The sequence below is a fragment of the Miniopterus natalensis genome, chromosome 6, assembly GCF_054644295.1.
Source record: "Miniopterus natalensis isolate mMinNat1 chromosome 6, mMinNat1.hap1, whole genome shotgun sequence".
NCBI lineage: Eukaryota > Metazoa > Chordata > Mammalia > Chiroptera > Miniopteridae > Miniopterus > Miniopterus natalensis.
Genome location: NC_142086.1, coordinates 91,632,514 through 91,650,329, shown reverse-complemented (window position 1 = coordinate 91,650,329; position 17,816 = coordinate 91,632,514). Strand labels below are relative to the sequence as shown.

Here is a 17,816-nt window from a genome sequence, read left to right as displayed (position 1 = left end):
ACCATTCTTAAGTTGAGATTTAAGTGAAAAGAGTAAACCCACAGGACTTGAGGTTTTGGCTGCACCAGGGAAATCTCCTTTAACGGGCCTGAGGAGAGCTAAGTAGTTAGAGGCTGTCCTCTTTCTATTATTCAGATGAATAACAATACCATCAGCCTCACCATGTGCACACAGTCACACACACAGTCACATGCGCGCAGTCACGTATAGTCACAGTCACACACACGGTCACAGCCATGCACAGTCACATGCTCACAGTCACGTGCACAGCCACAGACACATGCACAGCCTCACAGCCACACGTGCAGTCACACGTGCAGTCACAGTCGCACACAGTCACGCAGTCACACATGCAGTCACAGAGTCACATACATGGTCACACACAAACATACACAAACATACACAGTGTCACACACAGTCACACACATGCACAGACACACAGGTGCCTGGCCTCCCCATTGCTCCTTGGGTGAGGTTTGTGGTGAAAAAGAATGGAAACTAAACTTGATTATCTTAAGCATTTATTATTACTGATTATTTCCCAGACACCAGGCTTTAGGATAAATGATTTACGCATTTCTTTACTAAAAACTAGTTTCTGAGACAGGGAATATCATTCCCGTTTTGCAGAGACTTAGTCTCAAAGAGGTTACATTGATTCTCCACATTCACCAACTAAAGAGTGGCTGACCCAAGTTTCTGTCCAGGTCTGTCCACTATATGTTGTACTGACCGCAGTGACCTCAGTGGTCAGGAGCCTGCACGAGTGAACAGTTCCCAGGAATGATTTTGCATGAGCCTGGCACTGTAGCCACTGCCCTAACTCACTTGCCCTTCAGTGTGCTTGCCTCTGGTGCCCTGAAGGATGGTCTCCAGGACATTGTCCAGTGCTCAGGTCACATGGCAGATAGGACCAGCTATGTGGTCTGTGGAGGTACCATGCAGTAACTGCGGGGCTCCTGTTCAGAGATGGTGAGGAGTTTGCAGACACCGTGGGCAGAGCAGTCACCTGCGTGGGCCCAGTTGGCCCAGGGCTCTGTGTGACTGCACAGTGGTGACCATGAGGTAGCTCCTGCTGCAGGATGTACAGATAGAAGGAATGATGTCTGAGCAAGTAGCCTCTCAGGGTCCCGACTAGGTGGGGGAAGGAGTTTGGGGTGTCCCCTGAGCCTGGCTTCCCCTCCCCGGGGGGTCTCCTGTGTGTGGATTCAGTTCCGGCCCAGCCCCAGATTGTGTCTGGGTTGGAGACGCCAGTTCACACGCTGGTCAGGTGTCGATGGAGTTTTTACCTCTCTGATGTAAAGCTAAGGAAATAAGGACATGGCAGTGAGGACTTTTTAGTGTTTGTGTTTATCTACAAAGCTAATTTATCCAATATAATGGACACTCTTCTGGTCTGAGATTATGTTTGTCTTACGGCTTTGGTGTTAAATGTTCTGTCACAAAGAGATTAACGACACATGGTCCTAGTTTTGAACTTTACTCACTAGCTGGATCAAAGTTTGGATACTCGGTGACACAATTTCCAGTGTTTGGGGGAAACTTGCTGGCTCCTGACATCCGATGTGTGGGTTGCGTGGACTCGTGGAACGGGGGGAGAAGGGCAGAGGCATGGTGAGGAGCCCCGGGCTGGGACACCCCTCGGTCTAAGAGGCCCCTTGTCTCCTCTACACCCAGCAGACTGGTCCAGACAGTCACTTAGAGCCGTCCAGCTGCTCGGCACCAATTACTGCGGAACAGGGAGAATCTGGAAGACAGGCCGGGGGGGTCCCACTTACTTGATTCATGGAGAAACGAAGAGAAGACAGTTTAAGGTCTAGGACAGAAAACCCACAAAACCACCTGACAGCTGCTCAATGGGCCTGAGACGAGCCTGCGCTGAATGCCCGGTGGAATGTCGCTGGGGTGCGAAGCAACAGCAGTTCTATTTCCAGTACCATTGACTTAGTCACATTGTGTTTGCAAGGCAGGCAGTGAACATCTGCGTATAAAAAACCCCTCTAATTCTTTCCTTATGTCCCATCCTCTAAATGATGTCTTGGGACCCGTTTTGGGACCATCAAGCCCACTCTGTCGTTTTAAAAAGGAAGCCTATGAATTATTTCCTTAGTACATTAAAAATATGATAAAATATACTGCAAAATATGATAAAGTGCCCTGGCGAATGTTGCTCAGGGGTTAGAGTGTCGGCCCACGCACCGAAGGGTCTCGGGTTCGATTCCTGGTCAAGGGCACGTACCTGGTTGCAGGTTTGATCCGCAGCCCTGGGTGGGGCACATTCGGGAGGCAAGCAGTCAACGTCTCTCTCACATCGGTGTTTCTCTCTGTCTCCCATTCCCTTTCCTCTAAAATCAATGGGAAAAACACCCTTCGATGAGGATTAGTGAGCACAACATGATCGTGATTTCCAAGTTCAGTGCAGAGCCTCTGTGACTGCATTCAATCGGCATTTGGCCAGTAAACTTAATAACATGTATTTGTATCTGACCTTGTCACACTATAAACATGTCTGGCAGCTACTTTTCTTTTTTACAGTTTGCCAGGGTGGTTCTCCGGCACAGCTACTGTACAGTCTGCCTTGTGCTTCCGGAATCGCCAACCAGCCTTCGTTGCTCTCGGGAGCTCAAACCCAGGGTCACTGTCCAACGGCTCCCAGCCGCGCCAAGCGTTGAGCGCACAGCTGTGGTCCTCACAGCCTGAGTCATCTTCCTCCTTCCCTTCTGGCCCGGTCCTGTGATTCATCGTTCCGCTTTTAGAATATTTGCCTATTTTTAAAACCAGTCAAAGAAGGCAGCCACTGTTTAAAAGTAAACACACCACACATCCACTGGGGCAGCTTGGAGAGCAGCCTGGAGAGCCCTGGAGCTTCTGGCGGGCGGGGGTGCCAGCTACGGCAGATGGCACGGCGCAGGACGCGCAGGGCTGGCTCGGACACAGCTGCCACCTCACATCTGCCTTTGGCTTTCTTGCTGCTGCTGCCGTTTCCTGCTTGGATTAATCCAACTGGATTCTTTTTTTTAACAGAAAAGTCTTTTATTTTGTCATTGTAAAATATCAATTATACAGGGTGTCCCCAAAAATGTATACACACTTTGAATAATTATAAAGGCAGTATTTATTAAAATGCATTTCATTTTCAAAATGGAACAGAGTCAGCTGCTAAGTGTGTAACCATTTTTGGGACACCCTGTGTATTTATTTCTATGTCAGTCGATCAGGTTTCCCTAGCAGCTGGAGGCATCCAAGGCTGAGCCTTTCCTTACCTGCGGGATTGTCGGTGTGATGGCACACATGTGCCCGGATGTGCTGCGACTCAGGTTTCTGCCTTGGGCTTCGTCGATTCTGGGTCACACCGGGTATTTGCTATTTACTTTGCTGCAGCAAAGCAAGTGAGTTCTTTATTACAGTTGAGGAGGAAGGAGTGGGACTCCATGGGGAGCCTGGTGGACAAGGCCCCGGAGGCCTGCGTCCCATGCCTGCTGTCTTCTGCGTTCCGGCAGCGGTGCCTGTCCTGCTCTAACAGGCGGCTTCTGCCCCCCGTCTGCCTGCTCACCTAGGATTATCAGGGTTGGGAGGCCAAAGTATAACATGTTCCCAGGTACCTGTGCCAAAATGTTCTGGCCTTGAACTCATTGAGCTAAAATAGTTGTGTCGGGGATGTGGATATTCTATTGAAGTACATTTAAATGCAACTTTGACCCAAATCAGTTGAAAAAATTACAGGTTTTATGCCTGGCAGGCGTGGCTTAGTTGGCTGAGGGTCGACCTGTGCGCCAAGAGGCCACAGGTTTGATCCCCGGTCAGGGCACGTGCCGGGGCTGCGGGCTCGACCCCCAGCAGGGGGCGAGCAGGAGGCAGTGGAATGATGCTCCTTGCTCATTGGTGTTTCTATGGTCTCTCCTCCGCTCCTTTCCCCTCTAAAGAACCACATAAAAACCCCCAGAAACTATAGGATTTATACTGAAGGCCACCTTTAAAGGGTCAGTGGCAACAAAGGAATATTTGTCTTCTGTCCAATTCTTTGCAAGTGACGGGTGGATTTAAAGCCCACAGTGTTTGGCAGAAGTCGTCACCTCTGAGTAGGAAGCGAGCATCTGAAGGGCCGGGCACTCGTTTCTTTAAGACCGTCCAGCCTGCAGGAAGAACTGGGGTAGGTTCCCGTTTCCACTTCTCCGTGAAGCTGGTTAGTGCCTGCGAACCCTGGGCGCCCGCGGTCTGCGCAGGCCCCGGAGCCGACGACTACAGGCTGCGGTGCCGTCACGGTAGCCGCCTGTCCGTGCAGAACCCTTACCCAGCCTTCACTAAGACATGCCAGAGGCCACTGGGTGACAAGACCCTCGCGGTGCTTGGCTGAGGCTGAGACTGTCCTTGTCGCAATCACCTCGCCGGTGATTGTCTCCGGCACCTTCCAGGAAGCCAAACCCTTAGAGGCAGGAGCTCTGCGCCCTGTTGGGGCGAGGATGGGAGCCTCTGCGCCGTGGACGACCGGGTCACGTCCTCTCGTTCTAACAAACATCAGCCTGGCTCCTGTGGCTCAGCCGGTGGGGCTTGGTCCCAGGCACAGGACGTCCCCAGTTCGATTCCGTCAGGGCACATGCCTGGGTTGCAGGCTCGATCACCCGTGGGGGGCGTGAAGGAGGCAGCCGATCCATTTGCTTCTTTCCCATCGATGTTTCTCTCTCTCCCTCCCCATTCCTATCTCACTAATACCAATAAAAACAAATTTTCTTAAAAAAGAACATCAATTCTTAGAAATAAACTGGACTACGGTAGTAAGAATGTGAAAATGATTACTACAATTTACAAGAGCTTTGGTTTTTAATTATTTGTCCAGCCTGTATTTTGGTTTAGTCTCAGGGGCTATGTCCTGGGCAGGTGCTGTCAACAGGAGGGAAAGGACAGGAGTTGCCCCTGGACCTGCTGAGCCGGAGCCACCTGGACACGTGGAGGTTCTGTTGACGGGTGCTTCCCGCTCCTGCCAGGGCCCTGTCAGCAGGATGTTCTTGAAGAGATTTGGGGGTAACTCGGTTATTTGAGACCAGACTTCTCTTAGGTTTCCGTTGATGCTTCTGAGACCTGCGTCTGCTCATCAGAAACACCTGCCAGTCTGTCGGTGTGGAGACAGATGCCCATGTCTCTCGGGCATTGAGGCAGTGGGCGGGGCCTCAGGCTGGGGGACCTCCCTTCTCCCCGTGACCCAGAACAGGTGCTGGTTAGCTGCCCTGCTCCGCTGCTCATTAGCAGGGTTTACAGTTGGGGCAGAGAGCAAAGCCATCAACACCAGTCCCCTGGTCATTCACGCAGGACTCAGGACTCATGTCCGGTTTTCACTAACATGTTCTCTACTGTCTGTCGAGGTGTCTGGGCACCTTGTTAAAGCACTTCCCTGTGCATCGTATGTTTTCGGTTTTGTCTAATGTGGGGATCATGGGAGCACAGAACAAGGAGCACTGAACTACCGCAGAACATTTGCAAAGTGCTGGCCCAGCCGACTTCGCTCCCGATCCTTCTGTGTGTTGAAAATGAGCGACATTGTCTTCTGCACCCTGTGTGTCCCCAACCAAGTGACACAGTGAGGGAGGCAGTCGGTACTGATGGTTTAACTGCAGGCCAGGCCAGGTGAAAGGAAAGGCTCCATAGTGAAAATCTTTCCTTTTCGTTTCAGATGGTGCGCCCCCCGAAGACCCCTCTCCTCTGGCCTTTCCAGAACTAGACCAGCAGCTGCAGGTGAGGATTCTTCTGGCCCCTCTTCTTTCCTTCTGCTTCAAAACACAGAACTGAGGGGCCATCTAACTGGGAGGCAGACAGAGGTGGCTTTCAGGCCTCTGGGGCCTGGGTTTCTAGAGCTGCAAGCTCAGGCCCAGGCCCTGGCTCAAGTCCCTGCCTGGTGTCCGCACAGCAGCAGACGACCGGGACCGTGCAGACGAACCGGCCCCTGTGCTCGGAGCCATAGGACTGGGATGTTGGGTCAGCTCCCCTTTGTCTCTGGGCAGCACTGGGGGCCCGCTGGATGGGTGACTTAGTAAAAGATGGAGACGTCCATGTGGCGGCCAGAATAATCTTCCTTCTCTACCCGCCCCTCTCCCTGGTTCTCTGACAGCCTTTAATGGAATATAATTATTTTACGTTAAACCTTGTGGAAACACTCTGGTCTGACCCATGGGACAACACGTCCTGGGCATAGCTGTGGGTGATGTATCAGCGATGGTCCGTTTTGTACACCACAGTGACCGGAAAGGAGCTACTTTAGGGCATTTGGTTCTCTTTAGAGGGTAGGTGCTGATTCCAGGCAGCGCAGCTCTGGGAAGACGTTGGACACTGGCCTCGGGTCAGACGTCCGTGTCCCAGGTGTCACGGGCTTGGGTCCTGCGTAAGGACAGTGGCTTAGTCGCTACTTTTCTCTAAATGCTGTGTCTGAAAGACTTCCAGTGGGGTCCACAGCCTCCAGTTCCCCGCAGACCCTGGGGTTTCCGTACACCCAGCAGCTGTCCCCTCTGTGGCTGTGCCTGGTCCCTGGAGGCCCTGGAGTTGGAGCCCCTGTTCCTGGACAGCCCTGGACAGGTGGGAAGAACCAAGAATGGGCCCTTGTGTCACCCAACCTGGTGTCCCCTTTTCTCAGCCAGTTCTTACCTCGGCGCCTGTGCCCAGAGCTGGTGCCCCTGCTGGGGTGGCCTCCAGAGGAGCCCCATCGCACCTGCCCCAGCCCCGGGCACTGCCACCGCCCTCAGCAGAGCAGTGTCGGGGTGTAGAGATTACGGGGGGTTGCCCAGGACCTTGGGGGTCACACCAATCACACTCGTTGTTGAAAGGCACCTCTGTTCTCTACACTGTCCCCTGCAGCTCCAGTGTCCTCTCCCCCCTCCTCCTGTGTCCCATGCAGGGTCTTCAGCCTGCTCCCTGCTTCCTGATACCCACACATTCCCTGGATTCCTCCTCCTCTCACATGGGTAGCACCTGGCCCTCTGTCTGCATCTCCATCCGTCTGGCACAATGTTCCCGCTTAGACTCTGGCCTCGCCGATGGGCTGTGTCTGTTGCCCCTGATACTCTGTTGACTCTCCAGGGCAGGGGACAGTGGGACCTGGAGGAAGAGACTATCAAAACCGCATCTACCGCAGAATCTTATCTCACGTTATCATAAGCATGTACCTTTAAGCCATCCTGCAGCCAGGTGTGTCTGTACCAAAATCCATGGAAGCACTACATGTGGGAAAGGAACCGTCCATTCCACAAGCGGGCGGTCTCATGGCCGTGTGCTTCCAGCACGGTCCTCGGAAGAAAGGAAGTCAGGCTCCAGCCGGTGTGGCTCACTGGTTAGAGCGTCAGCCTGCGGACAGAGGGGTCTTGGGTTCAGTTCTGATAAAGGGCACATACCTGGGTTGCAGGTTCATTCCCGCCCTAGTCTGGGCCCCTGCGGGAGGCAGCCAATCAATGTGTCTCTCTCACATTGACGGTTCTCTCTCCCTCTCCCTCCCTTCTCCTCTCTCTAAAAATCAATAGAAAATATACCCTCAGGTGAGGATTCACCCCAAAAGAAAGTTAGCTCACACGGGCACATGGAGCACCTTGTGCTTGTCACTGTTTGCTTGAGGAAGAACTGACTTGATCTCTCCTGGAGCCCAGGAACCTTGCCTGAGAAAGAGGAGTGACGCCCTCCCTGCCCCCTGAACACCCTCGATTTTGGTGCCACTGTGCACCGCCAGGCAAGGGTGTTCCCCGCAAACCATCTCCTCTGATCCTTGCAACAACCGTAGGAGCTGACTGTTATGTCTCCACTCTAGAGACGAGAAATGTAAGGTCAGATTTTGGTGTAAATACGTTTGCCAATTTAGATGACCTCTGATTCTGCATCTCCATAGCCTCCTTCCCCCGACACCTTCTTTGGAGCCTGTGAATAGCTTAAATTGCTTCAATAGGTGTAGATTTTTTTGTTTCTGGTTTGTGAGGTTGCTGTAGTGTGTCCATAGAACAACCTTATAAAAAATCTGTTCAGACTTTCCAATAGCTGTTTCATATTCTTTTGTCATTTATAATGCAGCTACAAAGTATATATTTGGTGGATACTCTATCACCAAGTTGACCCCTAGGATTTTCCCGTTGCTTTGCCAAGAATGTGGACATGTTCGAGCATGAAATTCATGGTGCTTCTATTTTCACAGAAGCCAAAAACAGGCCTGTGCAGGAGCAGCAGTGACAGACACTGCCCTTGATGTCTCTATTAATGCAGGGGGTTGGGCGGGGGACCTTGGGGCAAGGGAGGTGTTAAAACAGATATCGGTGTTCATTTGTGGGCTGCGGGCCCTGGCCCAGGGGCAGGCGGTAGGCTGACTCTATTTTGTGTGGATTCCTTTCCTGGAAATGGGTTTCTAAATTCTCCATGCCCACCAGAGGCCGTGTGTGGGTGGAGCGAGTTTAGAGCATATAGGGGCACCATTTTATGTCCACTTGTAAGAATGAATGAAACATTGTTACTCTTCTTTTTTAAAAATCCTCACTGGAGGGTATTTCTCCATTGATTTTTAGAGAGTAAAAGGGGGGGGGGGGAGAAACATTGATGTGAGAGACACATCAATCGGTTGCCTCCTGCAGAAGCCCCGACACGCCACGGATTGAACCTGCAACCCAGGTATGTGCCTTTGGGTCCTGATCCCAGGACCCTTCAGTCCGCAGGCCAGCGCTCTAACCGCTGAGCCACACCGGCCAGGGCTCATTACTCTTCTTCAGGCCTCTGTTTCCCTCTGTTTGAAAAAGGTGATGACTGGCCTCCCTTTCTAGTCTGAAGGATGGGACAACTCTTCAGTGGGCTCAGGGTCTGGGTCAGCACCAAGTTTGTCTTCAAATTTAACAATTGTGCTATGTTTCCGGGACCATGGTTTGGCCTGTAGATTATCCAAAGCTAAGCTGCAATGTGGTCTTAATTGTTATCATTGGAGTGAGGAATATGTTTTGATCATCGGGTAGGGGACATGCTAATGAGTGGGTGCTAATAACTTCCCTGAAGGGAATCACAAGATGGCTGGCAAGCAGGGACGTTGGCATTGGATTGGCCTGGACTGGAGCTCAGCTCTGCCTGTAGTTCTGTGATCCCGGGAGTGCTGTTTCCTCTCTCTAAACCCCACTTTTCAGAACTGCAAAGTGGAGATAACATCGAGCTCACGTTACTGTTGTGGGAACCAAATGTGATGACAAGTGGAGCCAGCGCAGCGCAGTGCTTGGCAGGATAATTGCTCAATTCATGTGAATTGTCTTTCCTAATGAAATTGTTTATTGAATGAAGCATTTGAGAATTTACAATTATATGTGTCATGGGAAAGGAGAGACGTTTTCAGTTAGAAATAGAGGTTCTGATGCCCTCTTCTTTTCATGAAGTCGAGGTACTTGGAAAACAATATGACTTTTGTTAAGCAAATTGAGCAATAGTTTCACCTCCCCCCTCCCCCCCAAGTCCTCCCATTGAATCTGAGAAGTGACAGGTGTCTGTGGAACACATTGAACTCGCCTTTCCTCAGACAGTGTCTGGTTCGTCCAGAACCTGAGGTCACCGCCACAAATAAGCAGTGCGCAGCCTGAGTTGTGACTCTGATGTCTCGTTATCCGAGTCGTCTCTCCAGAAACTCGTTTTAGGTCTTGCATCAGTGTATCGCTTTAGCTGGGGAAGGAAGCTGGAGCCTTAGGATTCCAGGGCCCTGGACCCTCCTGCAGGAAATGGCGGCTTTTCCCTCTCAAACCTGTTGAAAGGTATTTGAAGAATCTTGCAGCGCCTTTGCCTCCTGTGACCACAGAGACCATAAATACAGACCCTTGAAGCTTTGCAATGGTACCTTTTTTTTAGTGGTCATTAGGACATGACTTGTAGGGAGGGTCGGAGACACTCTGGAGTTATTACCTTTAATGTTGCTTATGTCAATAGAAATGACGTAAATATTCTTCATTTCAATGTCATCTAATGTATAAAATACGCTGTACATCTACTAGTGCTGTCGTTGACCATAATGTCGATACTATAGAAATCTCACTTCTTAAAATGTTTTAAAAATATTTAAAATTCCAAGATAACAGCGTTTTCCAATATTGCAACTATTCCTTAGTATGTTTTTCCATTTAGCTTTAACGAATTATGCTTGTGAATTTTGGGGCATTGAAGTGCAACATAGATTTAAACCTGACGCCCCACTGCCCCCCAAAATAAAGGTGACACCGAGAATTAAGGGATAAACACAAAGTCTGCGCAGCAACTGTAGGACATTTAGCTTCCTAAATATATCTCGTGTGTGGGAAGCCGGGAGAGGAAAACCAGCTTCTTACGTTTTCGAGGCGGACGGCCCGGTGTTTGGAGGCGCGAAGCCCCGGCCCTGCGGGGAGAGGCCCGGCCGCGGGCCTCCTGGGCGTGGGGCGCGGCTCCTGCGTGGTTAAGTGGTCCTGACGGGGCGGGGGCGGCTCAGCCCCCCCCCCCCCCGTAACTCAGGGCCCCGGAAGGTGTCCGGGGCGGCTGGGCGCTGGCCGGAGGCGCTGGCCCGTCTCCCTCCCACCCTCAGAACCCGCGCTGCGAGTAGGACAGACACGCGGCCAGGCTGCGGGTTCCCACGATCGCGCGCACCTGCCCGCGGGGCCCCCCACGGCGCCCTCCCCGCGGCTCCTGGGGACCCACAGGCCTCCCCGCGGGGCCGGTCCAGAGCGGGCGGAGCCTGACTGCGGGGAAAGTGAGACCGGCCCCACCGATGCAAAAAGAAACTCGCCATCTGCACGGAGTTTATTTATTGCTCGTTCGTTCCCGGCCCAGAAATAACTAGAAAGGCCTCTTGGAGGACAACAGTTAAAATTACGCGGTGAGAATGGAAACAAAAATAAAAGTGTTAATTCTTATTCCGAGAAGTTAATAGACGATTCCATCCGGTTACCGGCCTTCTTTAAAGATACTTTTTAGTTTTTAGCAGGAACACGTGTTAGTGTCTGAAACGCGTGTGCGCCAGTTAACGCAGGAGGGCCCGTGTGTGAAAGTCGCCTGACTCGAGCTCACTGGTGGCTCCGCTGCAAGTTGGAAGCTGGATTCTCTGCTCGAATTTCAGGAATTATTTCCTCAGGCAAACACGTCCGTGGACACTGTTGGTCATATAGTGTCTCCTCTTCTGAGGGGCTGTAAGAAGGAAAGAGTCACTCTCAGAGAGTCTCAGATACTACACACAAACACACATACCCACACACACAGACACGCACACACACATGCATACACACAGACCCAAACATACATACACAGACACAAGTATGCATGCATACACACACATACACAGACACATACAAACACATACAAACAACAGACATACACATACACACACATACACACAGACACATCACAAAGCAGTGTCACACAGAATGTCACATTGCATTCCTCTAAGTTCTACTTTTTCCATTAGGTATGAAACCTAGATACTTATGACTAATTCATCAGAACTCCTGCTGGGATAAGAACACGTTTTAAAAGTTCTTTGGCGAGTCTCTGGGCTGGAGTGAATGTCCAGTGATGTCCATGTCTTCTGAGGACAGCAGGTCCTGCTGAGCAGAGGGAGCCTTGACTTGTCTGGCAGTGTTGGGGTTTGTGGCTCCAAATTATAAGGGGCAAGAAATTTTAAGGTCCCCAGGGAGGAAGGTTGGGTGCATGTGCCATGAGGCTCTGCAGGGAATCCTGGCAGCAGGGTTTGGAGGATGGGCTGGGCCAGCAGAAATATTTAATGATAACTTCTTTTACATTAGCTTTTTTTTTATTGTGGTAAAAATCACGTAACATGAATGTTACCGTCTCGGTCATTTCTGAGTGTATAGTCCCGTGGTGTTAAGTACATCCGCACTGTTGTGCGACATCTGCAGGACTTTCCCATCTTTCAGAACTGACACTCTACCCATTAAATGGCAACTGCTCATCCCTCCCTGCCCAGCTCCTGCAACCAACACGATAATTTTACAATGTTGTGGTGGGTTGTGCAAGATAACTTCCATCCTTTCTTTAAATATGTCTATCCTGCTCTCTCATGCTTTCATGCAAACTGGGAGATCTTGACATGGTGCCGGGTTTGTGTGTCAGGTTGGGGTGCAAGACCTGGAGGCCAAGCGACCCCTGGCACCTTTCCTCCAGAAACTCTGAGCACTGAGCAAGTTTGGTTTGTTCTTTTAAAATTGGCATTGCTTCTTACTTGTGGGACATCTTGAAAATGTTATTATGTGTAAGTAGCATGGTCATCCTGCTAAGAGCGCGTGAAGATGCTAAATATATCCTGAAATATCCCGTCCTCAAATACCTTAGCAGCAGGATCCCACTACCTGCACATAATTATGTCTTCGAAGTTTCTACAATTAAGAAGGGCCAATAAAAAAAGAACCCGTGGAAAAAATTCCAGCTTAATAAAAAGCTAAGAGGGGAAAAGAGGCCTTTCTCTTTTTAAGAGAATTCTATATCTGATTTTCAGTCTTCCTTTTTAATTGTGGCAGCAAAGCACAGTCCCCCTTCATGGCGGCTGCTCTCACCTACAGCTTCAAATGTGCATGAACCTTCTACACGGTCCTGGAGTCTTTGGCTGTCACATAGGTAACTGCTGAAGTTGTGGTTCAGGCCTCTACACGTGGCGAGTGTGGACTGAACTGAGTGTAGCTTGCGAGTTTCCTGAGGACAGGACATAGGAGCAGGGAGTCCCTGCCCTCCCAATGTGCAGCCCCGTATCGGGCGGGGACTTCCAGCAGCTTGGCCCCCTGCCCAGAGCACGTTGCTGTCATTCTCGCGGTGCCGCCTGGTAACCTGCCAGCGGAACAGGTGAGCACTGGCGAGCGCGGCGAGTTCAAGGGCAGCCTGGAGAGCCAGGAGTTCTGAATTCCCTCGGGCAGCTCCGGCCGGTGCGCTGTGCTGGCCAGCGCTGCCCTGGTTTCCACGTGGAAAGGTAACGGTCCCAGCAGGTGGGCTCGCCTGGGAATATGTCCACGGGCTGGTGGGGAAAGATGCTATGTAATGGAGTTTTCATTGATTTTCCATTAATTAGGGCACCACAGATGTTCCACAGGAAGGTCGGTTTCCTCCAAACCTATTTTGAAATTTCTTTTAAAAGGTCCCTGCTCAGAGGCCTCATGGTAAATGAGGAGGGTCATGCGCTCCATCCATCAGACGACAAACTATAGAATTTCTATTGCATCCTGGGTGCGGTCCCTGCACACGACACCCAGAGAAACCTGTGGCCTTGCAGAAAGTGACAGAGGAGCGGCGGCAGGACGTTCGTTAGTTCTCAGGGCACTAGCAAGAAGGGGACGCAGCTGACTCCGCAGACCCGGGACGCGGGTCAGCCCGAGGGGACCGCGCACTGGACACCCTTCGACGCGTCATGGGAGGGGGCGATTAAAGCTCCGTAAAAGGCTGTTAGCTCATGTTTCTAAACAGATGGCTTCAGTGACGCGCTGCTACCGAGAAAGTGGACCGACAAGCTGGGGAAAGACAGTTCTTTGAAATGTGCAGAAGCAGGTGTTTCCCCGGCCAGGGTTCGCGCTCCCGCCTCGCCCCGCACACAGCCCTGGGCGGGGTCGGCCTCAGCTCCGCTGCGCACAGCGCCCCCGCCTGGCCGGCGTTTCCGCGAGCCGGTCTGCGGGGCCGGGGCTGCGGGGCTGCGGGGCCGGGGGGCCGGGGCGGGGGCGGGGCTGCGGGGCTGCGGGGCTGCGGGGCCGGGAGGCCGGGGCGCCGGGGCGGGGGCGGGGCTGCGGGGCTGCGGCCCCCCGCGGACACACGGCCCTGCTCGGGCCTGGGCAGCCAGCAGGCCCGCACGCCCCGCCGCGTCCCCGCACGCCTCGGCCCGGCAGGTGGGGAGGGGCGGCCGGGCCGGGCCGGGCGGGGACTGACCGCCCCGTCGCCCCCTAGCCCCTGCCCCCGCGGCCCGACTCGCTGGAGTCCATGCAGGTCTTCCGGCAGCACTGCAGGATCGCCGAGGAGTTCCGCGAGGTGCGGCGGGAGATCGCGCTGCTGGAGCACCGGAAGTGAGTGCGGGGGGGGGGGGGGGCCCCGGGCCGAGGGGGCGGGGCCGGCGGGTGGGGGCGGGGCCTGGCCGAGGGGCGGGGCCTGGCCGAGGTGGGCGGGCCGGGGGGGCCGAGCGGCGGGCTGAGCTGGGGCGGTCAGAGGGACCTGGGCCCAGGGGAGCTGACGTCCTGGGGTTCCCGGGTTGCTAGGCAACGTCATGCCCGTCCTGTTTGTCTCAGACAGATCCAGGTGGCACCGCTGTGCGTTCAATGCTTTATGAGCGCTGACGAACAACAGGGGTGCTTCCCCCCCCCCCCCCCGAACCTTAAGTGTTGGTTTTTTTCTAAAATATATCTTTATTGACTTCAGAGAGAGGAAAGGAGAGGGAGAGAGAGAGAAACATAAACGATGAGAAAGTCATTGGTCAGCTGTCTAGCCCGCGACACGGGCAGGTGCCCTGACCGGGAACCGAATCCCCATCGCCTGGGTCCTAGGTCCACGCTCAGCTGCTGAGCCACGCCGGCCGGGTCAGACCTTAAGTTTTTAATAAGCGTTTTTAGCTCAGGAAGTTAAAAATGCCGAAATCCCTCCCGGAGCCCCACTCTGTTCCCTGTGAACACGCCCAGCGCACTTTGGCTGTGGGTGCATGTACTGAATGGTTACCTGGGGTTCCCAGGGCAGGTAGACACGCCGCTGAGGTGGGGTCAGGGTCGGGGTCGGGGTCGGGGTCAGGGTGACGCATGCGTGTTGGACGAGTGACGGGTGGGTGTTGAGTCCAAACACTGTCTTTAACCCTCTGTTTCTCCCTTCCTCTTACTGGAGAAAGACCATATATATTTACTTCTTCATTTTTAAATTCGAGTAAGTGAAATACATTTTGTTTTGAGAAATGTATGACATTGTTGGGACCCCTGGAGCCCCAGCACGGTGGTTGCACAGGGAACGCTGTGGGGAGCGCGGGTTTAGGTCTGGACTCCGCACCTACGCGGGGACCTTTTCTTACCGCCAGGCTTTGTGTTTTGAACAGAATCGTACCTGGACTCTGGTCAGTGGTGAAAGGTGTTTACGAATCAGAAACAGCTTTCCTCAGGTGTCTGAGACTCACTCCTTGTTGGTCTGAGAGTTTTCATAAGCTGACGGGAGTGTGCAGGCTGAACATTTACACACAATCTGAGTCCTAAGAGAAGTTTCATAAGGAACTGAGGAAGCTTATTAATATTGTGACCAGCGGTGGGGTTACTGGAGGGTTTGTATAAGAAACAGATGTTTCTTCCAGTGTGAGTGTGAGAGCTTGTGAATGAGCGAGTGCAAGAGTGTGTATGTGTGAGCGTGTGAATGTGTGAATGAGTGTGTGTGCATATGTTATGAGTGTGAGTGTGTGCACCTGAGTGTATGTGAGTGTGAGTGTGGAGGTGTATGTGTGTGTATGTGAGTGAGTGTGGAGGTGTACGTGTGAGTGTGTGAGTGTGGAGGTGTATGTGTGTGTATGTGAGTGAGGAGGTGTATGTGTGAGTGTGTGAGTGTGGAGGTGTATGTGTGTGTATGTGAGTGAGTGGAGGTGTATGTGTGTGTATGTGAGTGAGGAGGTGTATGTGTGTGTATGTGAGTGAGTGTGGAGGTGTACGTGTGAGTGTGTGAGTGTGGAGGTGTATATGTGAGTGTGTGAGTGTGGAGGTGTATGTGTATGTATGTGAGTGAGTGTGGAGGTGTATGTGTGTGTATGTGAGTGAGGAGGTGTATGTGTGAGTGTGTATGTGAGTATGTGAACTGTGGTGTCACAACAGAAAAACAGGTAGTTATGTGTTTATTTGTAAACTCCTTCCACTGAGGTGCTGGAGGACTTTGTTATCTAAACCCATGTGCGGCTCTGTATTTGGGGGGCAATGGAAGACTCACCCACTAAACGATATGATCTGTAAGTTTGTGTTTTTGTATGTTCCATGTAAAGTATGCTGGGTAACAGCATGAGAGAGACCCCCTGGTGTGTGATGGGAACGTTCCTGCTGCGGGTGTTTAGAGTAAAGCAGCTGCGGCGGCCACCACAGCAGTGAAGTCAAAGAGGCAGAGCTGCCTTCTAGAAAGACGGTGGCTAGCGGACCAGTGGAAGGACTTCACACACCTGCCAAACCACAGGAATGTTGGCCAGACCCCCCATTCAGCCCCTCACAGGCCTAAATAGCGGGCTGGATGGGCTGCAAAGGCCAAATTCTCTTTTTGTCCCTTTTTCATAAAGTCTCGAATTTCCTTTTCTTCATTCCTGCTTCTGCCGCTTGGGAAGGGGGCTCCAGGCCAGATCTTGGTCAGTGTGATATTGTACCGGGTATCCTTGACCTGGGTTTCAGGACAGACCCCATGTGGCCCTCACGTTTTTGTGGAAGGTCCTCCCACCCCTGGCCTTGGAGGACACTGGCCCACCCACCCACGTGTCCTGCCTCTGCCTGAGCAGGCACCATGCCCGAGGCCCAGAGCACCCCTTCCTTCCTTTCTGCTCCCCAAGGCCACCCTCCTGAGGAAGGCTCAGCTGTTCCCTGCCCTCCACAGGGATCAGCTCTTTTCCTGGGCAAAGGGAAGCTCACAGGAATGAGACTTCTGGCACTTTTGTAGGCGGTGTCATCAGTTGTCCACCTAAGGTCTGTCCTCTTTCTGACTGTGTGTTCTCTATAGATTTGAACACCCTGTACCCTCTTGAATCCCAACCACGGAGCAGGGAGCTGCACTCAGGGTGATTATAGGGGATTGTAACCTCCGTGTACACGTTTTATGTATCATTTCTACGGTCTTTATTTAAAATATAGAGCCAATATCAGCAACAAAGGCTGAGAGAAATTGTTGAAGTAGGAAGCATGGTTATATCTTATGTATAAATAATGAGGGTGGTCCTCCAAGGGTTAGTGGGGATCATTGTTTTCATTAACGCTTTCCTGAAGCAGAAATTCATGTTGCAAGATGAATTGGGCCAAATGGATTTGACCTAATTAATCGGCTCTCCGTGTTTTGATGATTTGGAGGAAAGCTTCTTCCTCATCATTTCCTGAAATGTGGCTGATCGTGTTGCCTTTGGTCATCACAGAGGCACAAAGGGAGTGGCTGACTCAGGATTTCAGGAGCTCCCTGTTGGAGTCACTGCCCGGGTTAGGCTGAACTTCTCTCCCTTCTCCAGAGGGGGTCGCCCTGGATCACGTTTGGGAGACTACAGAGCAGCGAGAAGAGCTGGTTATTATTTTAAGTCATAGTATTGGAAAGGTAAACATTTTTTAGGATTATACACTCAGCATAGAATGAATTTAATTTAAAGAATCACTTCTGGCCTATGGAACAATAATGTCATAAAAGTTTGCTCTTAGTTTTATTGGATTTTTTTTTTCAGTTGAAAAAAGAAAGGCAATTTTATTAAGTCTTTTAAAAATTATCAAGAATTGTTACATCTTTACAGAATTCCTGCTATCATTTTTGCCTACTTATTTCTAGGCCTTTTGCATGTTAATATTTTTATATAATTACACATTAGTAACATGAAATGTGTACATGCCTTTTTCACTATTATATAACATAATTTTTGTGTATGTCATGGAAACACATGGAAGTAAGACATAGGCATTTATGACTTTTGAAATTTGTCACTAAATTGTTTGACAGAAAGTTTTTTTTTGATCCTCACCAGCGGATAAGTTTTCCACTGCTTTTCAGAGAGAGTGGAAAGGAGAGTGAGAGAGAAAGAAGCATCAATGTGAGAGAGACACATTGATTGGTTGCCTCCCACACACACCCGAACCAGGGTAGGGGATCGTGCCAGCAACCTTTGGCAGGAATCGAACCCGGGACCTTTCAGCCCCAAG

General features: G+C 51.7%; 1 protein-coding gene and 1 long non-coding RNA gene across 3 annotated transcripts in view; one reads left to right on the top strand and one right to left on the bottom strand.

Annotated features, from left to right (window-relative positions):
• Positions 1–17,816, top strand: part of MAP3K7CL (MAP3K7 C-terminal like) — a 43,166-nt gene that overhangs the window by 21,894 nt on the left and 3,456 nt on the right. The window contains exons 2-4 of one of the 2 annotated variants that reach the window (XM_087818039.1): positions 4,067–4,079; positions 5,666–5,727; positions 13,885–14,000. In XM_087818039.1, coding sequence (XP_087674165.1) covers positions 4,067–4,079; positions 5,666–5,727; positions 13,885–14,000 — 191 coding nt within the window. The remainder of the gene's footprint in view (positions 1–4,066; positions 4,080–5,665; positions 5,728–13,884; positions 14,001–17,816) is intronic. The other variant, XM_087818040.1, reaches the window with a different exon arrangement.
• On the bottom strand, positions 10,740–13,609 carry LOC107539900 (uncharacterized). The gene is made up of 2 exons (XR_015714660.1): positions 11,428–13,609; positions 10,740–11,133 (listed from the first exon to the last, which is right to left on the bottom strand). It is a non-coding gene; the product is annotated as an uncharacterized LOC107539900 (long non-coding RNA).